The sequence below is a fragment of the Anolis sagrei genome, chromosome 6 (assembly GCF_037176765.1).
Source record: "Anolis sagrei isolate rAnoSag1 chromosome 6, rAnoSag1.mat, whole genome shotgun sequence".
NCBI classification, from domain to species: Eukaryota; Metazoa; Chordata; class Lepidosauria; order Squamata; family Dactyloidae; genus Anolis; species Anolis sagrei.
The window spans coordinates 63,873,659-63,893,169 of NC_090026.1; the positions used below are offsets into that span (position 1 = coordinate 63,873,659).

A 19,511-nucleotide genomic window follows, 5' to 3' on the forward strand; every position below is an offset into this window, starting at 1 on the left:
CCCATCTTGAACATTGCTTCCCTTTGGGGACACTTGCCTGCCATGTTGGTGCCCAGTGTGTTAATTCAAGCTTGGATTAATTTCATAAATGTATAAATAGTATATAAATATATATTATAATATATAAACATTAGAATATAATATATAAACATTAGAACAAAGGAATGCTTGCAGAGTTCTCATGGGAATTGCTTTCCAATTGTGTTTTCATTTAGCCACCTGTGTGTCTGTGGATTCACTTGTTTACAGCCCTCACCAGCTGTTTCAGGATTTTAAAATGTACACATGCTCTGGAGCAGTCCACTCTAGTGTATAGCAACAAAATAATGTGTTTTTCTTGACTGCAGGGATAAACTGGGATGCAAATATGCACACTTTTTGGGCAAAATCAGATTTTAAGAACACCTTTTAAACACATATTTTTAGCCATTAATGCAATCTAGTACACATTTTCAGCAAACATCATGTAGCCATCTCTCCCCCCCCCCCCCCATTTTATCCTTTTTTCTTCCACATTTTAGGATCTGTGTAGAAGGGCCAGGAGCTGATTCTAGATATTGAAGCCTCCTCCTTTTGAAGGGTCTGGGGAAACATTTCTTCCAACACATCTTCCTGTTGTGAAGCTGAACCAAACTGCTGAATCAAAGGCTATCAAGCTGTTGGAAGTGCATTATATCCTTGTGTAGAATATGGGTCCTCCACCCATAGTAGAGCATAAGCTGAACATGAGTCAACATGATGTGGCAGTTTTAAAACCCAGTGTGATTCTAATCTGCATTAATGGGATGTGGATTGAAAGAAGTACTAGTCCTACTCTGTTCTGTTTTGGGCAGACCTAACCTGAATATTGTGTCAATTCAAGAAAGATACTGACAATCATAGAATCAGAAGAAATCACAAGGGACATCTAGTCCTGCCTCCTGATCCTGGAATCCCAGGTGTCGGCGGTGGCCAGGAGCACCTTTGCACAGTTAAAACTTGTGCGCCAGCTGTGCCCATACCTTGAGATGTCAGACTTGACCACTGTAGTCCATGCCTTGGTCATATCCCTTTGGATTACTGCAATGCTCTCTATGTGAAGCTGCCTTTGAAGATGGTTCGGAAACTACAACTAGTTCAGAGATTGGCAGGTTGCTAACTGTAGCACCGTACAGGGAGCAAACAACTCCTATGCTATGGAAGCTCCAGTGGCTGCTGATCTGCTTCTGGGCTAAATCCAAAGTGCTGGTTATTACCTATAAAGATCTAAATGGTTTGGGCCAGACTATTTGAAAAATTGCATCTCCATATACAAACCAACACGAGTGCTCTGGTCAGCAGAGGGGATCCTCCTCTCAGTCCCACCTGTCTCAAGCATGGCTGGTGAGAAAGAGAGAGAGGGCCATCTCTGTGATCACTCCCTACCTTTGGAACTCCCACCCTAAATAGCTAAGAATGGCCTCCTCTCTCCTCTCCTTCAAAAAACTGTTAAAAAACACATACATGTAATTTAGCTTATGGAGAGGAGGAGGATTCGCACCTTACCTAGCTGCTACCAGCCACCCTGGTAACCTGTTTTCCATCCCTCCCCCAACAATTTAGCCTAATTTTAGAGATTGCAAATGATATTTCAAGGATTTAATATGATAGAAATTATGTGGATTATGTTATGCCTTGTTCATTTATGTTGGTTTGATGAGTAGATCTACATCCTCATACTAGTGTTTAGTTTAACGTTTTTTTGTTATTGGAGTGCATTCTCCCCATAGGAAAGTTTTGCTCCACGACCTCCACTAAAATGAGCTCTCCTCCGCAAATAATCTGTCTTTGTTTATCTCGTGTTTATCTCGCCTGAGTTTTTAATCTGTTTCCACCAAATTTTCTTTTATCCATTACATGTAGCTCGCCCATGTTACCGTGATTGTGTTTATTGTAATTTTATATTGCTATGTTGTCTTTTGTTTTATGTAATTGCGCTATTATTGTTTATTATTTGCATTTTCAGTTTTGTTTTATTTCATGTAATTGTTGTTTTGGGCTTGGCCTCATGTAAGCCGCACCGAGTCCCATTGGGGAGATAGAGCGGGGTACAAATAAAGATTATTATTATTATTATTATTATTATTATTAGTTTATAACTTATTGAGTTGTTCTTGATTTGTTGATTTATATGCTTATATATTACTATCGACATTGAATTCTTGCCATTGTGTATTTTATTGTGAGCCACCCTGAATCTCTTCAGGAAAATAGGGTGGGCTATAAATAAAGTTTTATTTCATTTTATTTCCTTCTATGCAGGAATACATCATCAAAGCTGTGAGGAGTGGCTTGGGGAGCTGGGTATGTTTAACTCTGAGAAGAGAGGGGACATGATAGCCATGTATAAATATGTGAGAGGAAGCCACAGGGAGGAGGGAGCAAGCTTGTTTTCTGCTTCCTTGGAGACTAGGACGCGGAACAATGGCTTCAAACTACAAGAGAGGAGATTCCATTTGAACATGAGGAAGAACTTCCTGACTATGAGAGCCGTTCAGCAGTGGAACTCTCTGCCCCGGAGTGTGGTGGAGGCTCCTTCTTTGGAAGCTTTTAAACAGAGGCTGGATGGCCATCTGTCAGGGGTGATTTGAATGCAATATTCCTGCTTCTTGGCAGGGGGTTGGACTGGATGGCCCATGAGGTCTCTTCCAACTCTTTGATTCTATGATTCTATGAGAAGATGACATGATAGCCATGTTTAAATATTTGAAAAAATGTCATATTGAGGGAACAAGATTTGTTTTCTGCTGCTCCAGAGCAATGGATTCAAACAAAAGGAAAAGAGATCCCACCTAAACATTAGGAAAAGCTTCCTGATGGTATGATCTGATTGACATATACACTGTTGAGTTTCAGTTGAAATGATCACAAGGTAACATACTCACCGCACTAGAAAACTCCAGTTTCTTCCTCCTGGCCATATCTGTGATATTATTAGTATTGTAGATTATGCTCTCCATGCAGCCTTTGAAATTTTTTCTGCTGTTTGAACTTGGCTTCCCAGAAGAAGGCATGCCCCCAAATGTTATCTTTAAAAAGAAAAGTGAAACACTTTATAATAAGGCAAGTGACAACTCTTCTTCTTTCTCCTCCCATATTTTACTAGAGATTTTTTTTCAAACAGAGACCCGAGTAACTTTTAAATGATTGACACATCTTTTCCTTATCTGTTTTTCCTCATTGTAGCAAAAATGAAACAGGATATATAGATTACCAGCATTTTAATGTGTACTTTGTTGTTTTATTGCAAGGGCTCACATGGATGGTCTTCAAGTGTTTTTCTCCTATTTATTTAAATGGACAGAAATGTTTTGGATGTATAAAGGGCCCTGCAAACAAAAAGTTGCAAGGTTTAACTGAAATGATGCATTATATAATTGATTGATTCAATTTAATACCGTTTTAATTGTCATGGCTCATTGCTATGGAATCCCGGGAATGGTCGTTTTACAAGGTCTTTAACCTTTTCTACCAGAGTATTGGTGCCTTACCAAACTACAGATCCCAGGAGTCCATAGCACTGAGTCATGGTACCAACTGAAGAAGACGATCTGATCCTGAAACATGCCTGCTTGGGAGACTATTATTAAGGTATTGTGTGTTTCTTCTCTTTCTCTCTCTCTTTCTCTCTCTCTTTCTCTCTCTCTTTCTCTCTTTCTCCTTCCCTTCCCTTTTCTTTCTCTCTCTTTCTCTCTTTCTCTCTTCCTTTCCTTTCCCTTCCCTTCCCTTCCCTTCCCTTTTCTTTCTTTCTTTCTTTCTTTCTTTCTTTCTTTCTCTCTCTCTCTCTCTCTCTCTTCCTTTCCTTTCCTTTCCTTTCCCTTCCCTTTTCTTTCTTTCTTTCTTTCTTTCTTTCTTTCTTTCTCTCTTTCTCTCTTCCTTTCCTTTCCTTTCCTTTCCCTTTTCTTTCTTTCTTTCTTTCTCTCTCTCTCTTCCTCTCTCCCTTCCCTTCCCTTCCCTTCCCTTCCCTTCCCTTCCCTTCCCTTCCCTTCCCTTCCCTTCCCTTCCCTTCCCTTCCCATCCCATTTCTTTCTTTCTCTCTTTCTCTCTTCCTTTCCTTTCCCTTCCCTTCCCTTCCCTTTCTTTCTCTCTCTTCCTCTCTTCCTCTCTTCCTCTCTTCCTCCCTTCCCTTCCCTTCCCTTCCCTTCCCTTCCCTTCCCTTCCCTTCCCTTCCCTTCCCTTCCCTTCCCTTTCCTTTCCCTTCCCTTCCCTTCCCTTTCTTTCTCTCTCTTCCTCTCTTCCTCTCTTCCTCTCTTCCTCCCTTCCCTTCCCTTCCCTTCCCTTCCCTTCCCTTCCCTTCCCTTCCCTTCCCTTCCCTTCCCTTCCCTTCCCTTCCCTTCCCTTCCCTTCCCTTCCCTTCCCTTCCCTTCCCTTCCCTTCCCTTCCCTTCCCTTCCCTTCCCTTCCCTTCCCTTCCCTTCTTTCTTTCTTTCTTTCTTTCTTTCTTTCTTTCTTTCTTTCCTGAAGCAGTTTATTTTTATAAGGTTGGAAATAGACTTTTTTTTCATTTTCTTTTTGTGAATGGAGTCCCATCCTGCCTCCCTCTCCAAATCTGCTTCTAAGGATCATATGGCTTTTAATTGACACAGAATCTGTTATGGTGGACTGTAGATGGACTTAGCACAAACTATTTACCATATAAATAGTGATGAAATGTAGGATCAGATCCATTATTTACAGTATGAAATTGATAGCACATGTGAAAGATTATTTATACGAGTCTCAGAGTCTTGACATAACATTAATGAAGTAATTTAATGCTAACAGAAATCAAAAACATGATTGTAATTTGTCATGTTGATTACGAATATGAATAATAATTAATCTTTCTGAAAAATAATCTAACATTACTAAAGAAACAGCAAAAAATCTCTGCAATTGCCTGTAGAAGCAATGAATTAAATAATGTTGAACAATGATCATTACTTAAAACCATGTTTTGGGTGTTTAATAAACTTTACATTATTTCCAGTCTCTGACAACCATTCAGTGCAATTATGTATGAACTAATACTTATTAATTCTTTATGTGCAGCCATCAGTGTTACTTATTTATATATATTTATATGTTAGTTGTATTTTGCTTATATCCTACTTTTTAGAGAAAAAAAAATCAAGGCCAGGTAGATGGCATGACTCACATTTTTCTAAGTAAGCTGAAGGACAAAATCGCACCCTTCATCTATTTATATATGCCGAAGATCACTGGAACAATAATTCTGCAACATTGACAATTGAATAGCAAAAATGAACGTAAATAGACTTGATTTGATAAAGTATGTCCAAATTTCAATGAAGGGGGTAAATCCGGTTTGACCTGCACCCAAGGTACAAACATGGAAATTTTCATAAAATTGATTGTGCCAGATTTGGGCAACCTGATCAAAAATAATGTCACACCATTTGTATTTTGAAGTTGGATTTTTGAAATCACAACACCTTATTTTGCAAAGTATATATAATGACTCCAACACCCACATTTCTGTTACCAATAATACATACAGGCTAATTATGTGTTTCCTACATTTATATCCTTCTTTCCCTCCAGAGAGTGCAAGGTCTCCACTACATCTTCATAACAAGCTGGTGAAGTAGGACAGAGTGAAATAATAACTGACCCAAGGTCACGTGGTAAACTATATGGCTCCATGGAGACACGAATCTCGTAAGGATAGATCAGAATTCCTGGATTAATCTGATTCACTGTGACTGAATAACATGTCCACACTTTTTTCTTCATCAATGGAAAAACTACCTAGGGATTTTATTTGAACTACTTGAGCCTCCGGTGACGCAGTGGGTTAAACCCTTGTGCCGGCAGGACTGAAGATCGACAGGTCACGGGTTCGAATCTGAGGAGAGTGTGGATGAGCTCCCTCTATCAGCTCCAGCTCCTCATGTGGGGACATGAGAGAAGCCTCCTACAAGGATGATAAAATGTCAAAACATCCAGGTGTCCCCTGGGCAACATCCTTGCAGACGGTCAATTCTCTCACACCAGAAGCGACTTGCACTTTCTCAAGTCACTCCTGACACAACAAAAAAATATTGAACTTCTGGTCCTGGTTTATATTTATCAAGCAAGTTAAAACAGCCTAGAGCTTGTTGTTGTCTTAGAAGCTGTTGTTTGAGAACAACAAATAAGAATATCTTGTTTGGACCTTAAAATAACCCAAGGTTTTCTAACCCATTTTCCTCACTTGCAGAAAGGGAGAGAAGGAGCTGAAGTGACCATAATGCATGCACCACCACACTGCTTATTATGCATAAACATACATAGTGTAAGAATCTTCCCAATACAGTTGAAGCAATGACACTGATAGAAGACATAAGTGCTAGGTTGGCAGAAATCACTGTATGGGGACCCTGGGGACCCTCTATATAACATTTTTTATGCAGAAAGTTTAAGAATGCTTTGAGTCAGAATTATGACAGGGCTTCAGATAGTTTTCTGTAAGTCTAATTAATTTTAAAATAACATATGTAGCGAGGGAGGGAGACTATTTATTTTAGAAAAACCTCTTTACTCTTATAATGATTCAGTTTCTTCTTTTATATTAGCTGGGACTTTCTGTGTGCTGTTTAACCTTTGTACAGGCACTGAGACACACTTCTGTATAACGAAGTAACACAGTTTATTTATAACTTCTGGCTCCAATGCTTGTGGTTACATTTGTGTTTTGTTGCAATATTGAGGCTTACAGTCAGTTTTCATATACTTGGTTTACTTTTCTGAAATAGACTTTCAATGTTTCACATTCACAAACATGGTACTTGCTTTACACACTCTTGACTGAAATTATTTTCTGACTAAAGCACCACTGGCTTTCTTTATGTTCCTAAAACTTGATTTAACTAACTGCTTCTATATATCAGAAGTCTTTAACACATCTTCATAACTGCTTATTTCTAACAGGAGTTCTTAACTCTTTTCTCTCACAGAAGTTCCTAACTGTCTCTCACAAACAGGAATCCCTAACTCATCTCACAAACAGCAATTCCTAACTCACTCTTTTGACTCTCTCACTGCCTGTTTTTAAAACCTTGGCTCTGCCCTTTTGGAATGTTTAGCTCTGCTCTTCCCAACTGTCATTTCTGGCCTAGCAACCTTTTCAAATCCTGAGCCTACGCTAATCTGCATATGACCAATTGGCTTCCATATGCAAATGAATCCTATCTCTGCTGTCGCTACCCTGTCTGTGCCTATTCTTCCCTATCTGCCATATGTAAACATAGAGCTATACACCAAAAATTTAACATAGAGTAGCAATTTCGCTACAACATATATGACAAGAACGGCAAAAAACATAATACCTGTTATTGAAATAGGCAAATCAGTCTAATTTGCTTTTATATATTTTTTAAACAACTCACATAATTTTTCTCAAAATTACAAAATGCATTGAAAAAATAGGTAATCTCGTTAAAATTTTTAGCATTCCCAATGGCCAAGTTCAATAGGCAGAATTATTTGTGGCTTTGACTCTTCTACTATTTGCAGGTTTGGGAAAATTGATTATATTAAACCTTCATTTAATTCATTTCCTCCTTCATTTAGTTGTACTCCATATAGTTGTGGTCAATACTGAAGTTATTCCAACATTTAAACACATTTGATATATTTTAAAAATAATTAGAATCTGTAAGATGATGGGGTGGCTGCCTCTTTATCTGCCAAAAAAAACGATCAATTTATCTTGAGGGGGCTCCCCAAAATAAGGATTAGGATTGGAGGAAATGTATCACATGACTCTGAGCTGCCTGTCTTTTTCTAGTCTGCTCATTGCCTTGTCGAGTTCACAGGCAAGAGCAGGAGAAGGAAAATAAACAATGAACCCTTTCTTGGACTATAAGAGTTAAATGCAATGAGGAGTTGAGTATGCATGGGAAGAAAGATGGGGTAGGAATAATGTTAACCAGTAGTAGTAGTAGTAGTAGTAGTAGTAAATTTTAATTCTACCCCACCTTCTCTCTATGCTGTGCAGAAGGCTCTCCCATAGTTGTAGCATTTTTAGGCTTTCAACCTGTTAGGGCTAAAGATTGGTGCATTGCAATACATTGGCCTGAATTGAATTTAGAAAATGTTTTGTAATGTGTGTGGCATGTGTGTATGTTTCTTCCATTCTCTCTTATTGATTGACTTTATCTTCTGCTTGAATGTCACTATGAGATGAACTGTAATGAACTCATTTGAAGTGTAATGCTAGGTATTTGGATAATGAAATATATAGTTTTCTTCAAAACCTTCTCCACTTCCACTTCCTCTTCCTTTCTCCTCTCTTTGGGTTCAATAGGCAGAGTTTTTCCCAGCATGAAAGCAACTATATAGATCTGCCTGAAGAAAAATGTTGGCTTTTTCGCTTCCATTATTTATAAACCTTGAAAAATTTAATTTGTTTCCCCCTTCATTTCGTTTTCTCTCATTCTGTTTTCCAACCACTACTTTTCATTACGGGGTCACATTCTTTGAGGGTTTTTGTTGTGATTTTGCCACAAAAAGCTAATTATTTTTCCTGCATTTTTAATGAATCAGTGTCCCCAACATCATTTGTTATTAACCTTTAACACCATCCCTTATTAATTCTTCTAAAGTAACAGATCGAGATTGATTTGTTTGTTTGCATTTCCCTTGACATGGGACCAAAATGCCTTATAACAGATATTTTAAAGAAATAGTAAGCCTGAAAATAACACAGTTTTTAACGATAATAATTGGAACAGTTTTTGGAAATCTTGCAATTTAAAAATGCCACAAAATCATTTTTTTTAAAATCACAGTAAGAATAAAAGCAAAGTACACACAACTTATCAAAGATGCAATCATCTAATTGCCAAAATGCCTACTTGAATGAAAATGTCTTTACCCTTAGTGAAATGGGAAGGGAGCAGCCTAGCCACCAACTGAAGAGAACTCCATAACCCAGAAGCAACCACTGAAAAGGCCTCTCACATGGCCTCACCAGATCAACCTGTGATACATACTAGACTGGGAGAAAGCCTTCTCCTGAAGATCTGGGTAGGAGACAATCTCTTTCAGAGAATCTCAGTTTAAGATAGATTGATCTTTATACATCTAAAAGGTGAGTGAACAGTGTACATGCTATGAGAGCAAGTAGAAGCAAGGGATGGAAAGCACTGACAAAATTTAAGTGATCAGGTTTAAGATGAAATATTTTACTTTAGGATAGCTTTTAACCAACTTGACAGTTTTTCAGACATGCTGGGTTACCATGGTCATCTTAACTACCCACTCTACGTTGCTGGATAAGTTACATTTAAAATAAAACTATTAGCACTTTCAAGGAGACAACAACAAAACGTGTCCCAGCGGTGAACTGTGACAACATTCATGACATCTGCAAATCTCATGATCTGTTTTGAAGACTACTATGTGACAAAATAAAGTAATTCAATGAATTACACCAGTGGTTCTCAACCTGGGGTCCCCAGATGTTTTTTGCCTACAACTCCCAGAAATCCCAGTCAGTTTACCAGCTGTTAGGATTTCTGGGAGTTGAAGACCAAAAACATCTGGGGACCCCAGGTTGAGAACCACTGAATTACATTATTTCAGACATCAGTATCAAAAGCACAAAATTAAACTAATCCCAGTAGTCATCATCAAGGCATTAGTGTTCAGTCCTAACATTTCAAACTTTGGCAAGTAGGTCCTTTTAACCGGAGATATCAAACACTGAGTAAAGACCCATCTGTATACAAATAGAATCTGTAGTACAGAACTATGGTCTGATCTGAGTCCAAGATGAAATGCCACATGCTTTTTAGCTTCATCATCTCTGTTATGGCACCAGAGCAGTGCTGGGCTAGACAGACTTTGCTAAATGCTAAGGTGAACTTGGGAAGTAACATTTGCAAAATTAAATTGTTCAGTTTTTTTATAAGTTTACCTTAGATTCAACTTGAAAAATTGACTTGAAGTCATACAAGAACAACAAAATTGCCTACAGGTGGGTTTTGAATTACAAATTGTTTATACAAATCAGTTGAGCATTTTCAAAAGAGGTCAATTCATATTCATATTCATTGAATAGATGAAACTACATACCTCATAGTCCAAGTCCAGATAATCAAATTCCCCATTGATCCGGAAATGCTGCAAGTGTCTATCAAGTGTAAGGTTGATGTTCCTCCCATGGCGTTCTATTACTACAGAATGCCAGTGATGGTCATCCAAGAGACTACCTGTAGTTACAGATGTGTGTCCGTAAATTGAACCATACTGGTTGCTACCTGTGTTATGGGGAAAGAGAAGAAAATACTGAATACCCCAGAGGGAATATCATGCAGAAAGCCTGATATGCTACCATCCTATAAGTAAATTGTCACTCTGCAATTATACAAGAATGATCAACAGTTACATATATTGGATTGTATCCAGACAAAGGGCACATTCAAACCAGTTTGGGGGGAACTGGCTTGGCTCTGTGAATAATTAGGTTGCCATGCCTGAAACTTGTTTGATAAACAAGTAGATTGTAACAAGTGTTGAATAAAGTTGGGAATATTTCCTCAAATGCTAACTTTTCAGATGTATAACAGGTATATGTTGTTCAGCAGAAACAGGTTTAATGAAACAGAGCTAAAACCTAGCTTATAAGATCAGGGAAAAGCTACATTGCCAGATGAGATAAAGATCCATCAACTCTAGCATTTGAGTTTTTTTTTATAGTTAGGAAAATCTTCTAAGAAGCACATAATAACAGTATTCTGTCTTCTTGGATCTTGCATTTGAATGTATACTGATTTAATTAACAATAATATTGTTAACAGATAATATCTAGTCATTGAAATCCAGGAACAAGATTTTCCACTGCAATAAAAGGGAAAGAGCAATACATGACACCTGAGCTATATTGCTCAGTAACCTTCCACATTTTTCTTGCTATGACTACAACTTGATCTAAGCTTCATGTCAAAGATTCCTGGTATTTATTTTTCCCTCAGTAGACTTTCCTGACACCAGATCTGACCTTACAGTCTATATCCTCACCTCATGTAAGAACACTGCTGCACCAGATCAAAGAGATATTGGAGCTCACACATAGGATATGGGAGTAACAGGTTTCCCTCTGGTGTTATTCTGCCTTTGGTGACTGAGGTGATATATATAGTAAGTATGTACATCATCACGTATTTTATTCCCACATGGAATAAATACTAGACATGTGTGATCCATAAAAATGGTTCAAAGGTACTTATTTATTTATTTATTTATTTATGACATTTATATGCCGCCCTTCTCACCCCGAAGGGGACTCAGAGCGGCTTACAAGGCATATACACACACAATATATTATTAACATAGTACAATATCAGTACAATAGTACACAACTGGAGGGCCCTGGCACTTTGTTTCTGAAGTGTTTCTAAAGTTTCATTGCTAAAAAAAATGTTATTATAAAGAGTAACGAAATTTTGTTACTATTTCATTACAGTAATTGTGCATTTGCATTAATGCAATAATTACTACTACTGGGGAAACTTCATTTTTAAAACTACTGGGGTGAAACTTGCTACAATGGTAGAACACATTTACCACTCTTTGCCCGTCAAGTTTCATAATATTTCGCTTATCCATGGTTTTTTTTGGGGGGGGGGGGGATTTCAAAGTTTTTTTTTACAAACAATGTTGTTTTTTTTTAAAAAAACTACAAGAGTTAGCTCCTTGAATTTTCTCTCCACACAAGATAACAGGGGATCATTCCCCCCAACTTTCAGAAGTACTCATACATCTACTGATTTTTGAGATTCTTTCAAAACGTTTTCATATAAATGAAATGTTTATTTCATGTCAAAAGCATTGCATAAAATAGTTTATCTAAAACTGATAAAATAATTTATCTAAAACTGATAAAATAATTTATCTAAAACTGATAAAATAATTTATCTAAAACTGATAAAATAATTTATCTAAAACTGATAAAATAATTTAACTAAAACTGATAAAATAAAGGGATCACAAGCTGCTAGATAGCTTTAGACCAAATGGACTGTTTAGGGAGGGACAACTTCCTCTCTCCTCTCCTGATTGGTGCATTCTCATTCTGATGCATACTGGGAATTGTAGTTTAGCACAGGGACTTTTGAATTCTTTGGCACAGGGTTGCTACCCTTCTCAAACTTCATTTCCCAAGTTCTCTCCTGTTCCAAAAATGCAACGCTCCCTGTCTTCATACAGAGAAGCCATTTACAGGGAGAGGAATGGCAAAGGAGGCAGATATGGTAGCTTTAGCTTTTCTTATGTTTCCTTTCACTAGTAGCAGCTTGCTTTCATGCCATGCACTGAATGAAACTGTCTGGGAACCTTCCGAGCTTTACAAAAGAGTAATGAAAAAGTAAGGGGGTCAGCTTTGATTTTTAAGTTTTTGAGTGGGTCATGCTAACAAATTGGAAAGGCTTCCAACTCACAAAAACTTATGGTTTCTTTTGATTTCTGATTTTTTACAATTCATTTGCACACCTCTAATAAATACCGATATTTACTCATGTTTAAATCAACCTTGTGTATAAGTTGGAAGCAGATTTGGCGGTCCAAATAATGAATATTGCTATGACCCAAAGGTAAATTGGATGTAAGTCTTAGAGGTCTATAACAAGCAATGATTGTTAACTAGAGAAAGAAAGGGGTTACAATGGGGTATAAATTGCATTGCTGATCTTAAATTCTATGCAAATACAGATAGGGAAACGAATATAAATAAGGCAGAAAATGAGATTGTGGTCTGAAAGAGAAAAGCGGTGAGGGAAAGAGAAAAGCAAGGAAAGCAACCAGCTTTTATTACACTCCAGCACAAAAGTAGTGACAAGAAGTAGAGCTCCTGCCTTAGCATCCCCCCGTTCCCAAACTAGGGAAAGAAAAATTGCCCATAATTATCATAGTTTTGAGGACCACAACATTAAACTGTTTCCAGAACAAGCTTGATCCTATTATAAGACCAAAGCTATTAAATTAATGCCAGTAAGGTAATGCTCAAGATCCTGCAAGGAAGACTCCAGCAATACATGGAGCGAGAGTTGCCAGATGTTCAAGCTGGGTTTAGAAAAGGCAGAGGAACGAGAGACCAGATTGCCAATATCCGCTGGATAATGGAGAAAGGCAGGGAGTTTCAGAAAAACATCTATTTCTGCTTCATTGACTACTCTAAAGCCTTTGACTATGTGGATCATAACAAATTGTGGCAAGTTCTTGTTGGGATGGGCATACCAAGCCACCTTGTCTTTCTCCTCAGGAATCTGTACAAGGACCAAGTAGCAACAGTCAGAACTGACCACAGAACAACAGACTGGTTCAAGATTGGGAAGGGCGTACGGCAAAGCTGCATACTCTCACCCAACCTTTTTAACTTGTATGCAGAACACATCATGCGATGTGCGGGGCTTGATGAATGCAAAGCTGGGGTGAAAATTGCTGGAAGAAACATTAACAACCTCAGATATGCAGATGACACCACCCTGATGGCCGAAAGCGAGGAGGAGCTGAGGAGCCTTCTAATCAAGGTGAAAGAAGAAAGCGCAAAAGCTGGGTTGCAGCTAAACATAAAAAAAAAAAACCAAGATTATGGCAACAAGAATGATTGACAACTGGAAAATAGAGGGAGAAAATGTGGAGGCCGTGACAGACTTTGTATTTCTAGGCGCAAAGATTACTGCAGATGCAGACTGTGGCCAGGAAATCAGAATACGCTTACTTCTTGGGAGGAGAGCAATGTCCAGTCTCGATAAAATAGTAAAGAGTAGAGACATCAGACTGGCAACAAAGATCCGCCTAGTCAAAGCCATGGTATTCCCTGTAGTAACCTACGGATGTGAGAGCTGGACCTTTGGGAAGGCTGAGAGAAGGAAGATAGATGCTTTTGAACTGTGGTGTTGGAGGAAAGTTCTAAGAGTGCCTTGGACTGCGAGAAGATCCAACCAGTCCGTCCTCCAGGAAATAAAGCCCGACTTCTCACTGGAGGGAAGGATACTAGAGACAAAGTTGAAATACTTTGGCCACATCATGAAGAGACAGCAAAGCCTAGAGAAGACCATTATGCTGGGGAAAGTGGAAGGCAAAAGGAAGAGGGGCCGACCAAGGGCAAGATGGATGGATGGCATCCTTGAAGTGACTGGACTGACCTTGAAGGAGCTGGGGGTGGTGACGGCGGACAGGGAGCTCTGGCGTGGGCTGGTCCATGAGGTCACGAAGAGTCGGAGATGACTGAACGAATGAACAACAACAACAACATCTATATTAATTCAAAAAATATGACAGGTAGCTCACTGCACATGAAAACAGCTTTTCATCCCCCCACCCCATCCCCAAAGACAGCTTAAGAACAGAAAACATAAAACCAAGGAACATCATTGTTTAGGGCTGTATAGGCTGGTGTTTTTAAATCAAACTATACCTAAATTTAAATTAAGGACTAGCTTGGCCCTTTTCAGTTCTAGTGTGATATAGTCTCCTTGTTGTCCTTCTCCATGGAAGATTACACCTTCACTTTCAGAGGTTTTGAACTTCAGCGCGATGACATCTTTCAGTGTTTTCAGTGTTTTCTTCTTGTGTCCAAATCTGTATGGTAAAACACCTTGACCATCAAAATTGATGACATCAGCCCCTAAAGAGAAAAACAAATAAAATCATTGTTGAGCATTGTTGGGAACTCTGTGCCTCTCCATGCTAGAAAAGAGGCTTAAGTGTTCTATGAGGGGGAAATTTCTCAGTGTGATGAGACTGATTGCTACTCCTTTCAGGACGCTTCTGCCTCTTTTCAACCATGGAAGGCTATGCATGACTGCCAGAAGTAGTTTAACTCATGCGATGAGCTCAGTGCCTCTCCATGTTTGAATAGAGGCTGAAGTGTCCTACGACTGGGAAATTTCTCACTGCGATAAGGTGGTATGTCAAGATCACTGATAAGCAATGGCATTGGTTCTGTTCTAAGTTGTGGACTTACTTTTTGAAATGTTCTTCACCTTTTGAAGTGCGTTTGTATGTTATTAGAAGGGAGTATGAAGATATTCAGAAGCATAAGTGTTTAAAATTCAGGGGATATGGATATATTTTGTTAATATACGCTATGGACTGCAAATGTTTTGATCACTAAAGAAATCAGCTCCTTATATTTATTTATTTATTATATATTTACTTCATTTATATACCGCTTTTCTCAGCCCTTGGGCGACTCAAAGCGGTTAACAACAGTTCAATACAAACATTACAAAATCATTGGAACATTTAAAAGCAATAGCATAACAACAATTAAACATCAATATGACAAGTCATTTACGTCTCATCAATAGAATCATAATCCAGTCTCATCATCCGTTATTCCACGTTCCTATAATCAATTACACGGCCTAATCAAATGCCTGTTCGAACAGCCAGGTCTTCACTTTCCTCCGAAATGCCAATAAGGAGGGGGCCGATCTGATATCTGTAGGAAAGGCATTCCACAGCCGAGGGGCCACCACTGAGAAGGCCCTATCTCTCGTCCCCGCCAGGCGTTCTAGTGATGCTGGCGGGACCGAGAGAAGGGCCTCCCCAGATGTTCTTAATGTCCTAACTGGTTCATAGGAGGAGATGCGTTCGGACGGGTAAGTCGAGCCAGAACTGTTTAGGGCTTTATAGGCTAAAGCCAGCACTTTGAATTGTGCCCGGTAGCAAATTGGCAGCCAGTGGAGCTGGCGGAACAGAGGAGTTGTATGCTCCCTGAGTGCTGCTCCTGTTAGCATCCTGGCTGCTGAGCGTTGGACCATTTGAAGCTTCCGAGCAGGCTTCAGAGGCAACCCCACATAGAGAGCATTGCAGTAGTCTATACGGGATGTAACCAGAGCATGGACTACTGTGGCCAAGTCAGACTTCCCAAGGTAAGGGGGCAGCTGGCACACAAGTTTTAACTCTGCAAATGCTCCTCTGGTCACTGCTGAAACCTGCGGTTCCAGGCTCAGCGATGAGTCCAAGATCACACCCAAGCTGCGAACCTGCGTCTTCAGGGGGAGTGCGACCCCATCCAACAAAGGCTGTAATCCTATGCCCTGTTCGGCCTTGCAACTGACCAGGAGTACCTCTGTCTTGTCTGGATTCAATTTCAATTTGTTCGCCCTCATCCAGACCGTTACAGCGACCAAGCACCGGTTCAGGACCTGAACAGCCTCCTTAGTAGCAGGTGGGAAGGAGTGACAGAGTTGGACATCATCCGCATACTGATGACATCGTACCCCAAAACTCCGGATGATCTCCCCCAGCGGCTTCATGTAGATGTTAAACAACATGGGAGACAATTTTGAGCCCTGAGGAACCCCACAAGACAATGGTTGTGGAGTTGAACAGGTGTCCCCCAATAACACCTTCTGAGATCGACCCTCTAGGAAGGACCAGAGTCACTGCAAAACAGTACCTCCAAGGCCCATTCCCGCGAGGCATCCCAGAAGGATACCGTGGTCGATGGTATCGAAGGCCACTGAGAGGTCCAGCAGAACTAACAGGGACACACTGTTAGTTCTGTCTAGCGCCCGACGAAGATCATCCACTAAGGCAACCAAGACTGTTTCAGTTCCATGTCCCGGCCTAAACAGATTACATTAAACTGCAAAACACAATTCTTTATGACTTGCCTTCAAAGTAATATTATTACAGGTGCAAAATCCCACTCCACACACACACATTTGTAGAACCAGCTTGGTTTAGTGGTTTGAGTAAGGGAATATGATTAAAATCTCCTTTTAACCATAGAAAGTCACTGGGTGACCTTGAGGAAGTCCCACTCTCTCAGCTTGAGGAAGTGCAAACCCTCTAAGAACATCTCTTGCTAAGAAAACGTCATGGATTGCCAAGTTGTATTTATTTATTTAGAGCTTTTACAACCCGGTCTTTTCGACCTCCGAAAAGGGACTCAGGCCGGCTAACAGCAGAAAATTCATACACAAGTAGGATAAACTTAATAGCATCGTAATACACTAATACATAAAATACATTAAAATACAGATCATACAATTACAAAAAGCCAGGTCGTCAAAATAAAATCACAAATTCATCACCATCTGCCAGTGTGGTCAGCAGGTATTGACTCGATCATCATTCTGCAAATGCTATATTCCAAAGCCAAGATTTTACCAGCTTTCTGAAAGTCAGGAGGGAAGGGGCAGATCTAATCTCCAGCGGGAGAGAGTTCCAGAGCTGAGGGGCCACCACCGAGAAGGCCCTGTCCCGCGTCCCCACCAAACGCATTTGCGAAGGTGGTGGGACCGAGAGCAGGGCCCCTCCAGAAGATCTTAACAACCTTGATGGTTCATAGGGGAGAATCCGTTCGGACAGGTAAACTGGGCCAGAGTCGTTTAGGGATTTATAGGTCAGCACCAGCACTTTGAGTGCTCGGAAGCTAATTGGCAGCCAGTGGAGCTGATGCAGCAGAGGAGTAGTATGCTCCTTTTACCCTGCTCCTGTTAGTAATCTGGCTGCCGCTTGTTGGACTAGTTGAAGCTTCCGGGCAGTCTTCAGAGGCAACCCCACGTAGAGAGCATTACAGAAGTCTATACGGGATGTAACCAGAGCATGGACCACTGTGGCCAAGTCAGACTTCCCAAGGTACGGGTGCAGCTGGCGCACAAGTTGTAAACAACTTGCAGTCATGCCTAACAATATGTTTAAACCTCAGCTCTCAGAAGCACAACACAATAAATTGTATGAGATTAAGGAAGATGTACCTCAAAGCATCTGACAACCCAAAGGTTACCTACAGCTGCCCTTTGTGTTTTCACTTGTGTTAAAGAGAATAACACATATATAGTGAAAAACAGCATATGGGATAAATATGGTGGATAAATTGAGAAAGCAGAGATAATCTGAGGCCAGTCAGGTGCTGCAAACAGGGTTTGTATAATTAAATGTGTTAACGCAAAAGTCAGAAAGAGAAAAAAGGAGGTTAGTCATGTATTTATTACCAATATACTTATGATTGGCTTTTGCAACAGTTTGGCCCTGTTTAAAACTAATTATAGGTGAGCAGAACAAATCTGATCCTCTGGAAAGTGAAATGTTTCTATGCTGGATGCATTTTTTGGTTACGCATTCACGAGAACGAATGCCAAGGCCTACATGAAAGCTATCCTAAGTCGTTTTAGGTATATTTCCAATCATTTGTGCCAAGAACAATGGATCCATTAAATTAAATGCTGAATGGTAGCTCATCCAAGTGAGTTTATTGCTATTCTCTATTGGAAGTAGAAATTGGATGCAAGTTTAAGAATTTAAAACCACATATAATGTTGGGTTGTTGTAGGTTTTCCAGGCTATATGGCCATGTTCTAGAGGCATTTTCTCCTGATGTGATCACCTCTCAAAGAAAGATTCCCCCAGGCACTTCCAAGCCATTAAATGCTAATCAAGGTGGTCAGTTGAAACATTCACTCCAGCAGACAAAAGTCCTTTGTCCCACCCTGGTCTTTCCACAGATATATAAACCCATTTTCCTACTTCCAACAGACCTCACTACCTCTGAGGATGCTTGCCATAGATGCAGGCGAAACATCAGGAGAAAATGCTACTAGAACATGGCCATATAGCCCGGAAAACCTACAACAACCCAGTGATTCTGGCCATGAAAGCCTTCGACAATACACATATAATGTTACTGTTACTTCATTTGAAAGTAAAGAGAACAATTATTTGGAATGTATACAGGCAGTCCCCAAGTTACGAACAAGAGGGGTTCTGTTGGTTTGTCCTTAAATTGGATTTCTATGTCGGAACAGGTACATTTTTCATGTGGAACTCTACCCATATACATATATTAGCTTTGGATAGCATAGGGAAGACTTAATACACATATGGTACTTGTTTTTCTATCTGTACCTCAGTTCAGAAAATTTCCCCTACCTTACTGTCCCTGTAATAATTGGATTTTGAAAAAAGTGGCTTGTTGTGGAAACAAGGATTGATGGTAAAGCTTCAGTTGAGATACCTTTTTCTCATGATAACATTTTCAGGAGTGAAGTTCCCTGAATTCCTACATTACATCACGATATATATATTTAAGTTTAAGTTGAACTGATCCTGTTTAATTGCTCTGTTTCCATGCTATTTCCTATGCTATTATACTTTTATATCCACCTTATTGAACCTCTATCCTTTAACCAGTTTGCATAGTGACCCCTCTCCCCCTCCAAAATTAGTTTGCTGTTGCTTGATGCCTGTTTATTACTGTTTTGCTGTTTTAATTTGTTATTGTTTTGCTTTTAATTGTATTTTGCCTGGTCTTGGCCCCATGTAAGCCTCCCCGAGTCCCTTTGGGGAGATGGAGACGGGGTAGAAAAATAAAGTTCCTCTTCCTCCTCCTCCTCCTCCTCCTCCTCCTCCTCCTCCTCCTCCTCCTCCTCCTCTTCTTCTTTCTAGGGGTGGATTTGTCTCACTTACTGTTGTCTCAGCCCTGTTCTTAACTTTGAGTAATTTCTAAAAAAATTTAAAACAATTTAAAAACGGCAATATCAGAGATCAAAG

The 19,511-nt window shown here is 39.7% G+C and overlaps 1 protein-coding gene across 1 annotated transcript in view; it reads right to left on the bottom strand.

Moving 5' to 3' along the window:
* CNTNAP2 (contactin associated protein 2) overlaps nt 1-19,511 on the bottom strand; it is a 1,109,924-nt gene that overhangs the window by 398,106 nt on the left and 692,307 nt on the right. The window contains exons 5-7 of the mRNA XM_060781556.2: nt 14,422-14,631; nt 10,080-10,264; nt 2,904-3,047 (exon numbers count right to left, since the gene is read on the bottom strand). Of these exons, the coding sequence (XP_060637539.2) occupies nt 2,904-3,047; nt 10,080-10,264; nt 14,422-14,631 (539 nt within the window). The remainder of the gene's footprint in view (nt 1-2,903; nt 3,048-10,079; nt 10,265-14,421; nt 14,632-19,511) is intronic.